This window comes from Gymnoscopelus microlampas, assembly GCF_963454915.1.
Source record: "Gymnoscopelus microlampas genome assembly, chromosome: 4".
In the NCBI taxonomy this organism is placed as follows: Eukaryota; Metazoa; Chordata; class Actinopteri; order Myctophiformes; family Myctophidae; genus Gymnoscopelus; species Gymnoscopelus microlampas.
Genome location: NC_139941.1, coordinates 20,694,409 through 20,713,608, shown reverse-complemented (window position 1 = coordinate 20,713,608; position 19,200 = coordinate 20,694,409). Strand labels below are relative to the sequence as shown.

General features: G+C 43.3%; 1 protein-coding gene across 1 annotated transcript in view; it reads right to left on the bottom strand.

Annotated features, from left to right (window-relative positions):
- Positions 1 to 10,807: 10,807 nt before the first annotated feature.
- LOC311044619 (ADP-ribosylation factor-like protein 15) overlaps positions 10,808 to 19,200 on the bottom strand; it is a 165,338-nt gene continuing 156,945 nt past the window's right edge. Inside the window, exon 5 of the mRNA XM_084056329.1 lies at positions 10,808 to 11,395. Within this exon, the coding sequence (XP_083912455.1) occupies positions 11,243 to 11,395 (153 nt within the window). The 3' untranslated portion in view covers positions 10,808 to 11,242. The remainder of the gene's footprint in view (positions 11,396 to 19,200) is intronic.

The window sequence follows — 19,200 nt, the reverse complement described above, 5'->3', positions numbered from 1 at the left end:
GAATGGGCTCTCATCTGTTTTAGAGACTTCTCTTATCATTCCCCTATTTAATCATTATTATAGAATTACAAAATGGCAGTAATTATACTACTAATTGTACTTAACCACTTAAACCACTTAAACCCTATATACTTAGTTGACTGGAGTCCCCCAGGGGTTTATACTAGGCCCCCTGTCTTGGCTGAAAATAGCCGATCTAAAAGATCACTTTTGTGAGCTTTTAGATCTGTTATTTTCCCAGATTGTTCGATCCAGGAGACGGGACAGTAGGGTTCATGTGGTTAATATAGAACAGCAATTGTATAACATCCCCATAGATAGAGGATCATTGGAGAGTCGTGTCTGTTCCCAAGGGCAAACACGTGACAAGGCGAGAGTCACCAGTAAAAACAAAAAAACAAGTCTGATAGCCATCAGTGGGTTGAGGACTCTAGTAAATGGAGCACTGAGAGTCTAGACCGTTTGAGACGGGCATGTTAGGGTCACGCTCATAAAAGTCCTGTAGACATGGTGCTCCATGCAGCCCTTGAGGGGAGAGGGGAAGACAGACCATGAACCACCTGCACCAGATGGACCAAGTGCTGTTATACTGAGGGCTGCTACTGGGCCCCATCACAGAGCCTGGGATACCAATAGAAATCATACTGTCGCTGTCGGGTGGACAACTTGTATGTCGAAGACCGTTATGTCGAAGACTCTTTAGTAAACAGCATACAAAGGAACTTGTGCTCCAACGGATCCAAAGTTGTTATCAGTCACAAGCTCTTGTTAATATATTTTATTAGTTAAATAATATTTATAGAATCCACAGATAGGCTTAACCACTTTCAAACTGGCGTCCCTAATTTGGGCTTTGTAGGTGTAGGTGAAACTTTTCAAAACTTTTCAACAATGCTCAAAATTCTTCAAAAACTGTGCTATTTTCGCTTCTTTTGCGTGACACCATCACACCATGAAGTATAAAACAGAGCATTAATGTATTGTTTTTAAAAACATAAAAAGGAGATACAAGGTTTCTGCCTGACAGTGACAATATGCACTGCACCGTGAATAAGGGCCACGTCAAATCACTCATGGAGGAGTACAGCATGTTCTGGCTGAAAATCACTGTATGCGGTAGGTAGAGTAGAGAGTGTACCGCTACACACAAAAGAAATGTAGGCTGCAACGTGATGGAGGTGTCAACTAATTGGTTACAGAGGGGGGTGTTTCTGGTGGGGAGGGTGGAGGGGGTAGAGGGGGAGGCTTCACTGCTTTTGAGCAAAGACAATATTACATTGCTTTCTATCATTTCGAAAGACTTGGGAGTATGTCTCAATAGGCCTATGGCAGGTCCCCTCTGTTTGACTTAAGCATCCAGAAAGATCTTCCAATGGCCACCACTAGTTGACCTCTTGAAAGAATGCGATGCTTCGACTTGACTGACGTTTGCTTTTAGCGGCTTCTGTGGGATGGGTGGGGAGGTGCTGGAAAGCGATAGCAGGAGAGATCCTCCAGAGATAAACTGTCATGCCCCCTGTCCCTCAGACAACAAAGAAAGTGAGTGATGTTTGTCTGAAAACCAAGCGCTGGGATGGCCTCTTGTTTTGATGTGTGGGCCACCAGGGATGTGGGTCTCCATCAGCACTGTGGCTTAGGAGAGAGGAAGAGAAACAGGCCTCATTCCCCAGGACAAACAATCTGAGTGACAAGCCCACTGGAATCCCACGGAAGTCACCCAACAGACCAAGCATTCAACCTTGCATAGAAAAAACATCTATGGCATCTAGTGGTCACAAAGGCCCAGATGGGAAATGCATGGCATGGATTCTTCATGTTTTGGTGGAAAGACTTATGAACTTTGATGGCAGGTGATTTCCAAGACACACAGCAAATAATTTTTATAGCAGTGAAAGTGAATCTCTGGAGGCATTCACATCTATAAATTGTCTTGCCTGGCAAAAGTTTTAGAATCACGGCTATGTAGCTTTTTAAATATTAATAACATTTTAAGCTTGAAGCATACAGACGACTGTGTTTCTTTTGCTATTTTTAACAGATTTGTAGTTGATTTGATACGGGAAGAAGACTTATGCACCTGCTTGGTGTAATATTTGGTTTTAATATATTTTGAAGCCTTTTTTATGTTTACCTCGTTGTGTATGTAATATGTGCAAAATAATTGAAAAAGAAACTATAAACTCAGTTCTGAGTTTGACTTAGTATGCTGGGATTAAACCTGACTAGCCAGCTCATCCTGGCAGGTAATGGTTAAGTAAAAAAAGGTCTTGCATATCAGAATTATAGTATGGCCTAAATAGTCCAATTGGACAAGTGCCAAAAATCCTTTCTTGAGTGGATGTGTCATCCAGGACACGCAGTCCAAGTGAGAGTAGAGACAGGATCAGAGTGCTTGTTAGGACTCTAGGACGCAGTATTATAGGTGTGCAATAGTGTCCACAGTACACATAGTAAATGATAACTGGGCGAAGTAAACAAACAAAGATAACAGTTGATACTGTAGGTAGCCTATAGATAATATATCATTAAAAAAAGAAGGTTGGACATGGTTCTAAAATATTGTATTTACTTTTAAATCCTTCATTGCCTCAACATGTCTTTAGACTGGAACTGGAACACAATTATTTGGAATACAGTAAAGGCAGGCACACATAAAGTCTAGAGGTTACATGGTTAGAGTTTAAAAAGCTTAAACCAAAGGGTTAAACTAAGGTTCAAAAAGACAGTATAATTTCAGTGACTCACAAAGTGGTGTTAATGAAACCCAGTATACCACTTCAAAAAGTATCTGCCCTGCAGATCAAGTAAAATATTTATTAGCTATGATGTCATCATGGTGGCAAGCATAAACAACACTACTAAGATAATTTGGCAAGTTGCTTCAGAGTGCACTTAGAGCTTGGCAAGGGTGTAACTCATTAAGATCATATCAGGTTTGTGCTATTCACACTATTCCACCACAAACTGACACCCAGAAACACATGCAAGACTGATGGAAATCCTCTGTCTAATTGGATTCATCATCACGGCCTGCCTGTTTTTAAAGCAACTCTCTAGAGCAGGGGTTCACAAACGCTTTCAGCTTGAGACGCAAACGAGAAATGTGGTGTCTCCCCTTACAAAAATACGTTATGACTTAATCACTTTAACCCCTATTTTAGGGGTGTGTGTTTGTGTTCATTTATCCATTTGTAGCTCTGAGAGCGTAGCCTACAAAATGGAACCAAATGGACCCTTACAGTTCCCCATTTGTAAACTCTAAAGGCTCGTTCCGAATAATTAAAAGACGCTTTTTCGCTTCGCTTTTTCGCTCCATGTAAGCTTGCATTGATTTTATAAGGTTTAAAAAAAAAACGTATTATTCGCATGAAAAAAAAACGCCCCGGTGTGTAAGGACCTTAAGAGGACCTTAAGTTAAGAGTTACCCACTTAAACCCTCCATACTTAGTAAAATGGACCTGAGTTGCAACTGTGCTTTTACGCTCTTTTTCCCCCACTCTACACCAAATCTATTTCAAGTGGTTAAATGAACACTGAGGATTTTACCTTGTACGTGACAAGGCAACACGAGTGATGGCTACAAGCTGGGGTGCCATTGCACAGAGCTCTTCAGAAGGCTCTGGTCTTCAGTTCTGCGGTGTCTGGGAGCTTATCAAGGCTGGGTAGAGGCTTCCACAGAGGGGCCTGAGAATGTGGGCTGTCCTGCATAGAGCACAACCGATGGCAGGTTTTTGGGCCTGATGCCTCCTAGATGAGTCCGAAGACCACAGATTACCCATGTTCTGACCCATATTTTGTAATTGGAAAAATGTGCAGAAAAACTTTGATTTGATCATAGTTTCTATTTGAGAAGATTTAACAAAACAAAACCAAACAAAACCAAATAACTTTTCTATTCAATATTATGAAAATAACATTTAACTTAAATTATACAATGAACAAGAAAACACGTAAATATAACTTACAGTACATATACTGAACAATTTAACTACTAAAGACCTATTGAGAATGTTTCAATTATATTTTTGACTATCATTACACAGGTAATTACCGATACCAATATATTGGGGCTGGCTCTGATGGTGCACCGGGCTTCGACCTATGGAAGGCAGAGCAGGGGTACAGGGCCCAGATGGATGTCATGGGAACATCTGTTCCACCTCGGTAGGGGCAGGACCTTATCAGCGGAAACATTACCACATAGATTGGACCGTGAAAAGGACAGGACGACACAACACAGAAGAGGAGGCATTCTTCGTAGAGTTTAAGAAAACATGCCCGCTTTTGTTTGTGTTGTAAACGAAAGTCAGGTTCCCTGTCGGGTCGATAGTCTGCATTGCACAAATGTCACAGGGTTCAGCGGTTTGGGCGTGAACAGATCCATTTGTCCTTGTGCTGATAGGTAGAAATATTTTACATGATTTTGGCTATACAATGGTGAAAATAGCCTTCACAGAAGAGCAATCCAATCAGTATGGAAGGGAGGATGACATGACATTGTCATCCGACGTGACATGCAATATTGTATCTATACAGGTCAAGGACCCCCAAATGTATATGTATTTGGCCGCAGACCACATTTGAAAATATTTTGTGACAGGGACGGAAAATAAAATAGGCCTTAAATGTTTAAACCGTTCCTCATTTTGCCGGGGACCCCCTGGAACCCCCTTCAGGATATCCACAGCCCACAGCAGTTCTAGACTCTTACCTGTACCTGTACCTGTGTTTCATTATCACTGCTAAGGCTGCAGTGACTCCAAAATGTCCCTCCCGGAGATCAATAAAGGTTTATCTTGTCTTGTCTTATCTTATCTAGAGTACATTTACATCACAGCATCCACAGTAACGTTTCCATGTTACAGTGGAGTGAGAAGTAGAGGTGAAAGGTTACCTGTAGAAAATAATGATAGGGTTTAACAGATTGACTTGATTGTGGGGATAAATTCATTGATTGTTGACATTTCCTCTTTTGGTAATTGACATAATTACAGAGAGGCAACGTGTAAAACAGTGTAAACACAGGCTGCGCCGGTTGCAAATGGGAGCGTACATACAGTATGTTCCCTCAGTCCTATTTTACCTCAAATCTAACACTAACCCCTAACCCCAAGCCTAACCCTAAACTGAAGAAACTTAGGGCTGAGAGGGAACATAGGCATGACCACCTACATGTGCATCGTCGACCACATGATCCAGCTGCGCCGTTCAATTCTGTCCGGAGAGCTGTGTTGCTGTCCTTCGACAGTGTCCTGTTTCTCTAATATTTCTATCCTACAATAAATGTGAAACGCGAAATGTATGTCTGTACGTCCGTCTGTAGTTCACGTATCTCCAGTACCGGCTGACTTCAAACTCGCCGCGCATGTCGCCCACGACCCGGGGTAGTGCCGTGCCCGGCGTCGAGTCGGTCGGATAGGTGGTTGTCTAGAACCGCCTATCAGCATCACTTGGTTGCCTCCATAAGTGATGCTGCAGCTTTGAGGGTTTAGACGTGTTTGACTGCACTATCATCAGTGCTGTGTAAATTAAACGTTTGTTTGTTTGTTTGTTTACAGATTATCTGCTAATAATATGTTGGATTCATGTTAATGTGTGTCTTCAGACATCACATTTGTTTTGGGGGGAAAGAAAGAAAAAGCCTATCACTCAAAAATGTGGCAGCCCCCCTGCAGTTACTCTAAGGACCCCCATAGGGGCCCAGGAGGACCCCTGTTGAAGACCCATGCCCTAAATACATCACCTTAAGAAATACATGGAAGTGGACTGTGCAGGTCTTGAATATAAAAAAATAAGTAAAAAAACAAAAAACATTGCTTTGGATTTTAATCTTTATTGCATCATTATGCATCAAATCAGACGAGGCTTTGTGCTTTGCGTTATTAAACTGTTTAAAGGGATAATACTCATGACTCCAAGCTCCGTCTAGACTGGGGTAATGGACATCCAGGTTCAAAAGTCCAAATTGCGTTGTCGTTGGCGGTTAAATATAGCACTCCATCCACATTCCAGTCTGAAGAGAAGGGCACTTTCCTACGAGGCTTTCTTCTCATCTGAAGAGGGTGTTCACATGCTGGGGGGGGGGGGGGCGGGGGGGGTCTGAAGACTTAAAGCATTGATATACTCAGATCTACAAGCTCACATGGAAAATCTACAACCTCAACGCGCCGCACTGCCACGAATTGCAAGCTTGTACTGTAGATCGGCTATTGTCAATGCACGACACCAGCGCACAAATAAAGATAAATCCGACTTTATCTGATGGCACCAACCAGGGAACCCCCACACTAACACAACACACAGGTGAATGTTATCTTGCGGCTGTAGGAACATAGGCAGCTTCGTCATTTAATCTTATTTTACAGGGAGAGGGTTGAGCTGGCTGGGGAGAAAAGAATATGAGAGAGAGAGAGAGAGAGAGAGAGAGAGAGAGAGAGAGAGAGAGAGAGAGAGAGAGAGAGAGAGAGAGAGAGAGAGAGAGAGAGAGAGAGATCCCCCCATCTCTGTCTTATCTCCCTGGAGGGCTGCTTCGCTGAGGTCCTGGCCTCTTCTGTTCCCCTGGGCACACTGGGTGCCCATGCTGAGGGAGGGCTCATCCAGCGTGACCAAAGGGAAGCAGAGAAAAGACAGAAAGAGAGAAAGAGAGGGAGAGAGAGAAAGAGAGAAAGAGAGAGAGATGTGGGGAGGGGGGCTGCGAATAAACAGACAGGGAAAGAGAAAAACGGAAGGAGGAGAAAGCAAAGCGAAGAGTGAGACTAAAATAATACAACGCAGAGAGCAATGGATAATTCAGGCTTAGGGCGAAAATCAGGCAGAAAGAGCTGGAAATTAGGCGAGCGCCACAGTTGTACGATGAAGTATAAACCAGGCTTTAAGAGAGGCAGGGGGAGGAACAGGGGTGAGAGACCTGCAGCAGCCAATGGGGCCGTCTGTCTGTCTGTGAGCGGCAGCTTCCCCATCCTGAGCTGGTGTGCAGCAGACAGGAGCGAGGCACTGAGGTCTGCCTCAGAGGCAGGGACTGGAAAACAGGATCAAAGAATCGCCAGGGCAACCTGCATGACACACATTGTATTAAAGCCACACGGTTCATTTGAAAAGAGAGGGAAGAAGGGCAGCGGGGGAGATAGAGAGAAGGAGAGAGAGAGAGAGGGAGAGTCAGAGAGAGAGCACAACAGAGTAGTGCAGAGTGGAGTATATGCCGTATGTCATGAGCTCCAGTCCTGTCTCACTCGGTTAGCCTCCCGCTCAAACTTTCTGCAGCCGCTATAACTGCTGCACTTTCCAGGTGCTTTTTTTTCTCTCTTTCTTTTCTACCCTCGGTGAGACATGCATCTGTGGATCCTTACTGCCCCGATTACCCTCCAACGAGCCAGAACATGGAGGAGAAGAACCAGTCCCCTTCAAATCCCAACCCTCACCCCCAAAAGAGAGAGAGACACACACACACACACACACACACACACACACACACACACACACACACACACACACACACACACACACACACACACACACACACACACACACACACACACACACACACACACACACACACACACACACACACATTACCATACTTGTGAGGACATCAACAACACTTGTATAGCTTGTAGATCAGGTATTTTTTAAAGCACGACACCAACCAGCAACTAAGTGTAAATCAGGTATAACTATCTATAACCCCTAAACCAAACTTCTAAATGTCTAATCGTAAACTTAACCCCAACCTGAATCTTTTTCTAATTGTAAATGTATCTCTAAAAATCTGTTTTAACCATGTAACAACCATTTCTGGTTGTTACGTGGACCAGGACCAGGAAAATGGTCCTCACAAGGTCTATTTCTCATATTCACACACACACACACACACACACACACACACACACACACACACACACACACACACACACACACACACACACACACACACACACACACACACACACACACACACACACACACACACACACACACAGTGAAACCCTAATGAAAACGCAAACGCTGTTCTCTCCGCTTGTTTTGTATACTTTTATACTATTAGAATCGGTACAAATATTCACTTCAAAGAGCCAATGAGAACCCATTCCTGGGATCTCACAAGCTTCTCTGGTTCGACTACAAAACAAATAAAATGCTACAAAGCTTTTTTGGGCTGTTCTGCAAAGACATTCTCCAAACTTAATAAAATGTCATTCATAATCACTTTGTACAGTAGATGCTAAACATTGTCAACATCACACAAAAATAAAATACACAAAAGGTGCAAATGACCCCCAGGTGAAAACAACGTTAACACTTTGCAGCACGTTCTCTTGTTTTACAGCATGGTAGGAGACTGAGCGATGCACCCTAAAGCAGTGGTTCTCAAAGTGGGTCTGGGGGGTTCCAGGGGGTCCCCAGCTAAATGAGTGATAGTAAAGAACCAAACGGACCCTTACAGATCTGTAAGTCTCAGAGTGTACATTTGTACATTCTCAGTAATGGGGATCTGTGGGAGAGTAATGGCCTAATGAATACCACACTGGAGGTCTTTGAAATATAAAAGTTTGAGAACCACTGATCTGAAAGAAGTTTAATTCATTACAAAAAAAAGGCAGAAGCGATGAAAAACAGAAATGATCTTTTGGCCATTTTGTTTATCTTTCAGCTTTAATTGCCATTGAATAAAACTCATAATTGAGTTAAAAAACAACAGCGTAGTGAATGTGTGAAAAGTCTAATGCAGATGTGATAAACACGCGGGTATACACTCCATTTTCTAATCAATTCATAGTGGCTTCATCTCATAATTGAATGTGCACATCTGTCCAGATAACAGGACAGGCTTGTTGGCAGATCTCTTGTGAGGTAAAAAAAAAAAAAAAGTTTAAAATGCTTCTGCCTAACAGTCTGTACATCAGAAGCGCTGAAAATGCAAAGAAAATTAAGCGGATGTCCACACAGCCAAATTTGTCAAAGCCTATCTAGCTTGCTGCTCAGCATAAAATGGAATTCAAAAATATATTTAAAAAATATATTAAAACCATTACAGTCTACCATACCAGCCCTGACAGTGTTTTTAAAATTTTAAAACAAAAATGTGGACGCCAGAGAGTTAAAAGACACTTTTTGTGAACACCGCGTTGTGATTGGTCGAATACCCTTTCAGTCTGAACATCAGATTGGTCCTTCCTGTTCACGACTTTTACGAGGCGTAGTTACAGACTCCCTAGCATTCGAATATTGTGGAAGAGTTGCCTGGCTTGAGAGACTAGTGATAATAAAAATAAAAGAACACGATAAAGACAGCAAAGGTGGATAATTCATCCTCTCGGACACACACACACCTGTGGCACATTAACCACTTACCCACTTAGCCCTACGTACGTCACCAAACGACAAATCGCAAAAATAGTCAATCTACAAGCTCACATCGCGGTGCGTTGTGAGCTTGTAAATCATATATTTTCGCTATTTGTTTGAAAAGTTTTGAAAACATTGAAATTTTAGAAATTTTAGGAAAACCTCAAAATAGGTGCAGTGTGGTTAAATATTACAAATGAACTGAGGTGTCCACATGGAAGTGGGTGGGGGTAAATACTGTACCACAAGGAGGATGTAATTGGGGTAAGACGAACAGAGTTGAAACGTAGGGGGACTGGGTTGGGATGTGGTTGAGATATCAGACGGGGAGGGTTTGAGGAGGGGGGGGGAATGGGGTGAGGGGCGGGGGGTCCGCGATAGACGGCAGCGAGGTGGCAGACGGGGAGGGGTCTTCGCAGACAGTTGGAGGGCATTAGGCTGTCGGACAGGGACTTGTCAGATGCAGCTGTTGTCGGGGCTGATTGATAGAGTTTGTATTCCGTCATGATGGGGAGAGACCACGTAGGGCGCATGGCCAGAGCCAGAGTTGGGAGTGTGTCAAATAGAGAGAGAGAAAGAGAGAGAGAGAGAGAGAGAGAGAGAGAGAGAACGACACACTCGAAAACAGAACAATAAACCTACTGACAAAAGCAAACAACAAAACGAAAACAACGTGATTCCGAGTGAAAATAAAGACACTTAAATGAATGCTATCCACCACATCTCTCCATCCCACAGATTTTGTTTTTTGGTCTTTGATTAAGAAGGATTCATGATGGATATTACAGTACAATATGTAAAAATGTAATAGGAAGGTACAGTAGCTCTAACAAGTTAATTATGATTAGCTATAAAACATAGCCTAAGCAAGTAAAAAAAAAAAAAGCATTCAGACTTTTTATTCAGACCCATTTTCTCCTCATGTACTCATTTGTCCTTCAGGTTAGCTGTCATGGTGTCACATGACATGTTCCACACAGTTGGATACACAGCATTATGCTTCTCTTTGCAGGTACATGAAACTCCTTGAGATATTCAGACTACTAGGCTATTCAGACTAGATATTAAAATATGGTGTGAGACACGGATATGTAACTACAGTACATAACACGTCACGTAAGGCTTTGGACTAAGTACTTCAATCACACAATGACATTCTTTAGCGAGTCAGAGGAGAAGCACACTCGACGACCATTACAGTACTTTTCAGCATTTCAGTGGAACGAACATCAACAGTGTCCACGCCACAACATCTTGTAAAGTCACTAGCAGTGATGTTAAACATATTTACAGACAACCTGGTCTCCACTGTGTGTGTGTGTGTGTGTGTGTGTGTGTGTGTGTGTGTGTGTGTGTGTGTGTGTGTGTGTGTGTGTGTGTGTGTGTGCATGTGTGTGTGTGTGTGTGTGTGTGTGTGTGTGTGTGTGTGTGTGTGTGTGCATGTGTGTGTGTGTGTGTGTGTGTGTGTGTGTGTGTGTGTGTGTGTGTGTGTGTGTGTGTGTGTGTGTGCGTGCCCAATGGCAACTTAAGGAATGCCATATGTCCAAACCTTAAGGTTTCATCATAATGGCACAGATAGTGGTAAACAAGAATTAGATTTCTTACAAAAGTTCGATGATTAAACTGCATAAAGTTGAAATGGGGCCTGGATGGAATGGTGGCTTGCCTCTGTAAAGATGTAGTGGTTGACTGTTGCCCATCCACTGCCTTCCATTTTGAAAATGGGAGTGAGCAGTGAGGATGGGGGGGATTTCATTTAACACACATCATCTGCCATTTTTGTTTATGTGAGTTTTGCATTGGTGTGTGTTGTGTGCTATGGACACGGGCAGGATGTGTTGTATCGTCATCGGTAGCCGCTAATGTCCTTTTTTATTTTTTTTCATTAGCAGGGATAGCATCATATCCTTGCAGGCTCAGTGTCTTTGTCCTCCAGCAGGCTAATGAACTGACCAAAGCTCTCCTTCACGACATCCAGGTTGTCCGTGGTGGTTCCTTCTAGAATCCAACGCTTCCCCCTGGCCAGTGGTTCCAGCTCAAAGTATTTCTTGATCTGCAGGCAAAAAAAAAAAAAGAGTGTGGGGTTATCATCTAATTGTCACGCACGATGAAGCCTCAGTCATACTTGCCAGAAATGACAGATTTTCAACTGAAAACTGTCAAGTAGCAGTGTTTGTTTGTTGATACATTTTCATACACCAAACTACAAATGAGCATCAGAGACATGGTCAGAACACTTTGATCAAAGAATTTGCAATGCCATTTTGTTTTAGGTGTACAGCTTTTGCAGCGTCACTCTGGATTAGCCCTGCAGATACTACACCACACAGAGATTGACTGAAGCCTTGTGTATTTTGGCACGAGTACCGTGATCCACACTTCAGTTAGTTTTGGTCATGTCATTATACACTAAACGTGAAAGGTGCCTAATAGGCACACCAATGGGCAATTCAAAATCTCAAGGCACGCCTGTATTCGTAGCAAAAATAGCCGATCTACAAGCTCACAAACATCGGCTATTTTTACTATTCGTTGTCTGACAAAGGGTATAGGGCTAAAGCGGTTAACACAGTCACTCGAAAAAGCCACGGGGACACGTAAGTGAAGTCTCCCTCCTAAGCTCGACACACTGTGGCTCGGAATTACAGTACGCATGTACACCAGAACCAAATCTCTATATATATATATATATACATAAGAAAAAGGAAAGAAAAGTCTGGTGTTCAAATCTGGGAAAAAATGTGGATTCTTAACTTGGCACAGAATGTTTTTAACAGTTGATTATGAACATCATATGTTGGCTTTACATTCAGTGCCTGGTGTACTTTATTATGTTGGCAGCTCATGACAATAGAAGGCAGAGAGACAAGCAGAACCAGCTGTCATGTAAAAACACATCTGAGCAGCAGGGAAACGATGGCTGAGAGACCTCCACTGAAGGTACCGCAACTTGAGTAATGGCAACAATTTAGTATGCCTGTTGCAAATATGTTTTGGTGACCTCCTAATTCCTGTCTGATAGCCATCAGTTGAACGTTGAAGGATATGTAGTGTACAACTCATGCTGAGCCGTTTCTAATGAGAGCCTATTCATGTCACTGATGCAATAAAACAACATTTATTGGAATTTATCTTAACCCATTCAATCCGGTTACGCGTCTCTGTCATTTTAGAAGTCTTTGGCTATTCAAAAATAGCAGATATACAAGCACAGAGTGCCACGCTATGCGAACATTTGTAACATATTTGTAAAATATTTTGTTCCAGGGACCTTCAGAAGCAAAGATTTGAGTTAAAAATGTTGTTTAAAAAAATATACCTATTCAAAGATTTGCACAAATCTTCAAGATTTAAAAAAAAATAGCAGATAGCAGCTATCTGCTATGTATGTAACTATGAGCTTGTAGATCTGCTATTTTTTAATAGCCAAAGTATAGAATAATGGTTATAGCTCAAATCTAAAATGACACAGATGCGTTCCCGGATTGAATGGGTTAACATATGTACATAATTAGGTCCCCTGGCACTCATATTAAGGTTATGGACGGGCACTGTTTTTTGTGGGCCAGTTCGTTTCTAATTTTATCTACCGGAGGGAAGTAGTGATGACAAGATTGCGGAGGCCAGCTGAGTAAAGATAACATGCCTGGTAATCTGATGTGGTGAATGTTTTAGTACAGTATATTTTTCTTTTTAAATCACTCAAACCGTCTGGTTAATATGGTTACAATATGTCCTTATTTCCTTGTAACAGCTGATGGAGAGATTTGCCACCTGCTTATCTCCTAGAAGGAAAAGATAACGTGAGGTGTATTTTCACATATCCAAATGAAATGGCTTCTTCCTTCCTTTAAACCTGGGTTGCTCACTGAGCACTTGTCAGACATACGTTGATGAGGAACTAGTTTTGTGCTGAGGAGCTGAGTAAAATAATAAAAATGGAGTATCACAATGCTAAAGGCTAGAAGTTATAGATGAAGAAATCTTATATTTCTGCTAAATGTTGAGATTACAATATGAACCTTGCTGCAAATAGAAGCTGCTTTTTCTACAGATATTCCCTGCGGTTCAAAACTATAAGGAGGGGGTTTCATAATTAGTGTAATTTGCACAGCTTTATCAACATTAGAAACTTCCTCTGACATGCAGCTTTCTCTGTAGATCTGAGATCCTTCACCCATTAAAATAGTTATGTTAGGAAGTTATATAAAACACTATTCCTAGCTGTAATTATTAAGATATCAATAACATTACAATATTCAAAATTAATAATATTATAATATTATTACAATTGCCACACATCTATTGTCTATTGTCCATCATTTCTATCCTATCCTTATGTAACAGAACATGGTGAATAATCTCCGTCTGTTGAATGAGGGTGTGTGTGTGTGTGTGTGTGTGTGTGTGTGTGTGTGTGTGTGTGTGTGTGTGTGTGTGTGTGTGTGTGTGTGTGTGTGTGTGTGTGTGTGTGTGTGTGTGTGTGTGTGTGTGCGCGCGCGTGTGTGTGTGCGTGCGTACGTGCGTGTGTGTGGGTCAACACACAAAGCAAACAGACAAACAGACCGGTGTGCCTTGGAAACACCAGCAAATCCACATGGGTGCCTACCACACCGTCAAATGACTTCAACTTCAAGTGAAATTGCTTTTGTCTAGACCTTGCTGAGCTGTCTAGCTGTGCCATGGTGTGTGGCATGAAGAACAGGAGGAGGGGGAGGGGAGAGGAGGAGGAGGAGGAGGAGGAGGAGGAGGAGGAGGGGGCAGGGAGCTCTGTGTGTCTGCGTCTGCTCCTATCCAACCATCCACGCCCGTGTGTGGGGAGAGTGAGCCTCTGCCTCTGCCCCCCTGAGTTGAGTCTCTGTCCGGGTGTAACGTGAGTTTAATGACAGATTAAGTCACCTCAGCCGCGTTTGGCCCAGAGGCCTGGCTGGAAAGCCGAGCGGACCCAAACAGTGTTAACAAATCTGTCTGGGTAACCTGAGCTGCCCTAGTCCCGGCTCTAGCTCCAGACCTAGACTGCAGACGAAGCGGCTGGCTGTCTGTCTGGCTGGCTGTCTGGCTGAATGGCTCACTTGTCTGCCTGTGGCCAAGGCCCTCTTCTGGAAGACTCTAGCCCCTGCACTGGCAGACTGTCAAAAGGCCAGCAGTGACCTCTGTTTGAGCGCAGACAGGCTCAGGATCCGCTTGCCTCCCCTCCTCACCCCACTGCCTGCAGAGCTTACCCCAGGGCTGTCTGGGCACAGTGCTCTAATGACATCTTTAACCACTTGAACCCTAGCATCCCTGTTCCGGGGGGGAACATTGACTGAAAATAGCCGTTCTACAAGCTCACAACTCAGTGCGTTGCGACACGTTGTGAACTTGTAGATCGGCTATTTTTGGCTAAGAGATTTGGTGTTGAGGGAAATCAAATACAGAGCAGCAGATTCGTTTACTAAATATGAGGGTTTAAGTGTTTTTTTAATAATATGCCATAGACTTCCAGCCAGTTGACCAGCACAAGAAGTTCTCAGTGGCATTTTAGAGTTCTGTGCAGTCATGATAACACAGCTTGTCTGGGTTAATGAGACCAGTCGGTGCAGTGAATATAGAAGCTTATGAAATGGTCAAATCCAACTGTGAAATTAACAGCAGGTGGATAAATGATGTCCCAAACAACACCTGTCTCAGTCTTAAGCCTTATTATACTTCATTTTACTCTATGACAGTGTCGGAAATAACTGATGTTCAAATAAAAAACATGACGCCTCAAGACAAGATATCAATTATGCTTTACGCTGCTGAAGGAACCCCATGACCTTATGGCTGGGCGTAGCCCCACTCGCACTTCCCAGTGTGGCCAAAACCAGTTTCTCCCAGATTAAGTCCTCCTAAGCGCACTTATGCTTGCTTAAGGAGTTGCGTGAGGCTGCGGTAAGGGTAAGCCGCCACAAGACGTGCTTGCCAGATGGCTCCTGGGATGACCACTGGGTCAACCAGTCTAGCCTCTTCTAGGTCAGCCAGACACAGGGCCTTGTCTTGTAGATAGGAGAAAGCGGCTTATGCTTGCAAAAGGGTGTCAAAAAGTTACACCACCACCCGTGCCTGTAGAAACGGTGTTTCTGCAGTTGGGTTGCAAGGATAGTTGGCCACCTGTCCATGCTCTTGGATTCTGGACTGCATAACTCTTAGTTTGGCTGCAGGCCTGCACTGAGTGACTGCATTGTTATTACATCCAAGCTTAAGTTGTGCAGCGTGTACCGTAGCGAGACTAAGTATTTTGTGTGTGCTGCATTTATCATTGTTATTTGTACACTGCATAATCCTGAATGTTCATTTAATTTACAGGTACATTTTTATACTCTCTGAGTTAAATTAACACTCATGTCTTTGCACTGTCTGGCTTGTCACAGAGCTAATTTTTACGGTTTGACTATGCAAGAGGCTAGCTGTCAATAAGAGGGTCGGTCTGTGTGTCTGTCTGTCTGTCTGTCTGTCTGTCTGTCTGTCTCTCCGTCCGGAGCTAATCTTGCAAACCACTGGGCCGACCGTGCATACTGTCAGTAGGCTACAGACCTCTACTATTTATTTTGTTTTATACTTTTTGACACATTTAAATGTATAATGGAAGTAAATGGGGTTCTGATCAGGCTACACACTTGCCCAAATGTGGAGTTGTACGTCATAGATACTGTATGTCATGGACATACAGTATTAGACAACACAGGCTGGCTACATTAACTCTGAGATCCACATTGCCATGCCCTGCCCATGTGGATCCTGAGTTCCACATGATTCGATTGTTCCAAGACAATTACTCTTTAAATGACTACAATACTTTACAAGCGCTATTAAACAAGTCAGCCATTGTTAAGACACATTCATGCTTCAGTGTCTGCTTTTGGCATGGTGGTGTGTACAAGCTAGAGTTCAATGGGACAGGTTACAGTACAATTGACTCTGTGCTGAATGAATGAGGAAGTGAAAGGTGTGTGTGTGTGTGTGTGTGTGTGTGTGTGTGTGTGTGTGTGTGTGTGTGTGTGTGTGTGTGTGTGTGTGTGTGTGTGTGTGTGTACGCGCAAGTGTGCGTGCCTGCGAGTAGAGTAATACATAGTGTTAGAGTGTATATTTTCTTTAATCCTCATGGGAAAACAGGCTTTCAGGCCAACCAAAGGACAGGTGACACTAGGCCAGCCAAAGCGTGAGATGGCCACCAACTGTGTTAGCTTCCATGACTGGCATATCGCTTCCCTGCCCTTTTCTTCTTCTTTTTTTTAATGTAGAGTTGCCAAATACTTTTTTACCCCCTTTTTCTCCCAAATGTAGTCGTTATGCCAAATTGATTCCTCCCCACACACATTTCTGTGTTGTCACTGCTGTTGTATCCACTTGCCAGTGAGGAGCCCCCACCAGGAGGAGCCCCCACTAGGAGGACGTAGAGCCTTCGTCCTACTCCTCCCGCCCAACACTCCCAGCTAACAGGTGCCGCCCCAGCCTGAAGGAGTACGTGCAACGACAAATATCACTCTCCCGCCCGGCTTCCCTCACCCGAACACGGGCCAATAGTGTTTGTGTAGACGCCCGACAAAGCTGGTTGCAGCACGGTGGATTCAAACCTACAACCTCCGTGGCAGTGGGCTGCATGGGACTTTACCAGTGCGCCACCCGAGCGCCCCGATGCCCTTTTCTTAGTGAACTGTTGAGTGTTAATGTTAAATGTAAATATTGAAAATTTCAAAGGGTGATTTTCAATATGATGACACACATCACTAGCATGCTGGAGAGAACTGATTGAGGTTGGGAGTGTAAACCTTGATTTATACTTAGTCGCATGGTGGTGTCCCACGCCAACAATAGCAGATGTACAATCTTGTGAACTTGAATTTTTGGTGTGTGCACCAGAGCAAAACAAGGGATGGAGTTCATGGGTTATTTATTCTAAAGTAGTGAAATTGGGCATCAGATAGAAAGTAAGGATGGATGGAGCTACACCACACAGGGCTTATGAAACATGAAAGAGTTTATGAAACACATACAGTAACACAGTGGTTCTCAAAGTGGGGTCCGGGGACCCCCATGGGGCATTGGAGGGGTTCCAGGGGGTCCCCAGCTAAATTTGTTAATACAGCGTCACAATCATTTTAACCACTTTCTCCATTTATACATACAAAAAAAATGTGTTGATTATTTGAATACAACACTTCTCTTCTGGGGGGTCCCTGGCACAAAATGATGTTCAGATGGGGGTCTGTGGCCAAATACATAACAATTTGGGGGTCCTTGACGTGAAAAAAGTTTTAGAACCACTGCTGTACAGTATCCTAACACACACACAGAGTAGAGACACACATTGCACAATGCTGATTTGCCACCCGGTGCACTCGCGCAGCTCTGCCGTTAATCTTAAGCTACAGCCCCGCCAAGCCTGCTTTAAGGGCCATAATGACAGCGGATAGTCGCACATGATGGCGTATGCACCCAGCTGCTATCTGGCCCGTGCTATATTAATATTACTATTATTATTATTATTATTATTATTACTATTGTTGTCAATGTTGGGGTCACATCAGGTTAACAGAATTGCCTGGGAGGAGAGCCTTCCCCTGTCTTCTTGACCAACTGAGCACATTGATTGATTGATGTACTTTATTTAGTAAGACATGAGAACATCAGTACATGGAAGTACAAATTCACAATACAAGGTCTACTAAACTGGGAGACTCATTAAGCACTGAGCTTGTTTAAGATGAGATCCCCATGCACACAAATCATGATGACATATAAGAGACAGACAGATATACACACTACTATACACAATGTCATACAATCAGCTGCCTCTGGTGTTATGATCGTGGACTTCATTAACATTTTGGATGTCCATGTTGTGGTGTATCTTGAAGACCAGGCCCATAGCAAGTTGCTGTACTCTGTCCTCAACCCTAAGCCATCCAATCCTAGCAAAATGAGCAGGGGTTAGATTAGGTTTTGTGATTGAGGCCAAGAAGTAGCCTTACTAGTTTGTTTTGGGATGTTTGGAGCCTTGTTTTTAAGGCCTTGGAGGTGTTGTGATACCATGAAGTGCATGCATAATCATAATAACCTTGTATGAGGGCCCCTGCAAGAATCTTCAGAGTATTCTTACTGACTAGATGTCCAATCCTATACAAAAAGCGTATTCTTTGGTTAACCTTTTTGATCACTCTTTCGGCATTTTTGTTACCGGAGAGGTTTGCCTTCAAGATGGAACCCAGGTAGGTAATTTCCTCCTTTCTTGTGATAACATCATCATCCACTTTGATCGTGAAACTCTCAGCCTTGCTAAGGTTAGAACTGGACCCAAAGAGGATGGATTCAGTTTTATCCAGGTGTAATGATAGTTTGTTGTCGGAGAGCCAGATGCAGATCTTGTTGAGTTCAGAGCTGAGAGTTTTCTCAACCTGCAGCCTGTCCCTGTCCGAGACCAGCAGAGCCGAGTCATCTGCGAACAGGAACAGTTTGCAGTCGCAAGCTGAAGACATATCGTTCACATATATCAGGAACAGTAGAGGTCCTAGTATACTTCCTTGCGGAACACCACAAGTCACTGGGAGGGGAGGAGACTGGGTGCCGTTTACTTCCACCACTTGCTCCCTCCCTTCCAGGTAGGATCTCATCCAGCTCACCGACGTATCATCAAAACCTATTGCTTTGAGCTTATCGATCATACATGTAATTGGGTAATTAACGGTGTCAAAGGCCTTCTGGAGGTCCAGCATGACCATGCCGCAATATTTGGCATTGTCGACATCTTGTTTGATAGAGTCGTTCAAATAGAGAAGGCATGTGTCAGTGGAGTGGTTTGTTCTGAAACCAGATTGGAATTTGTAAATTCGATTTTTC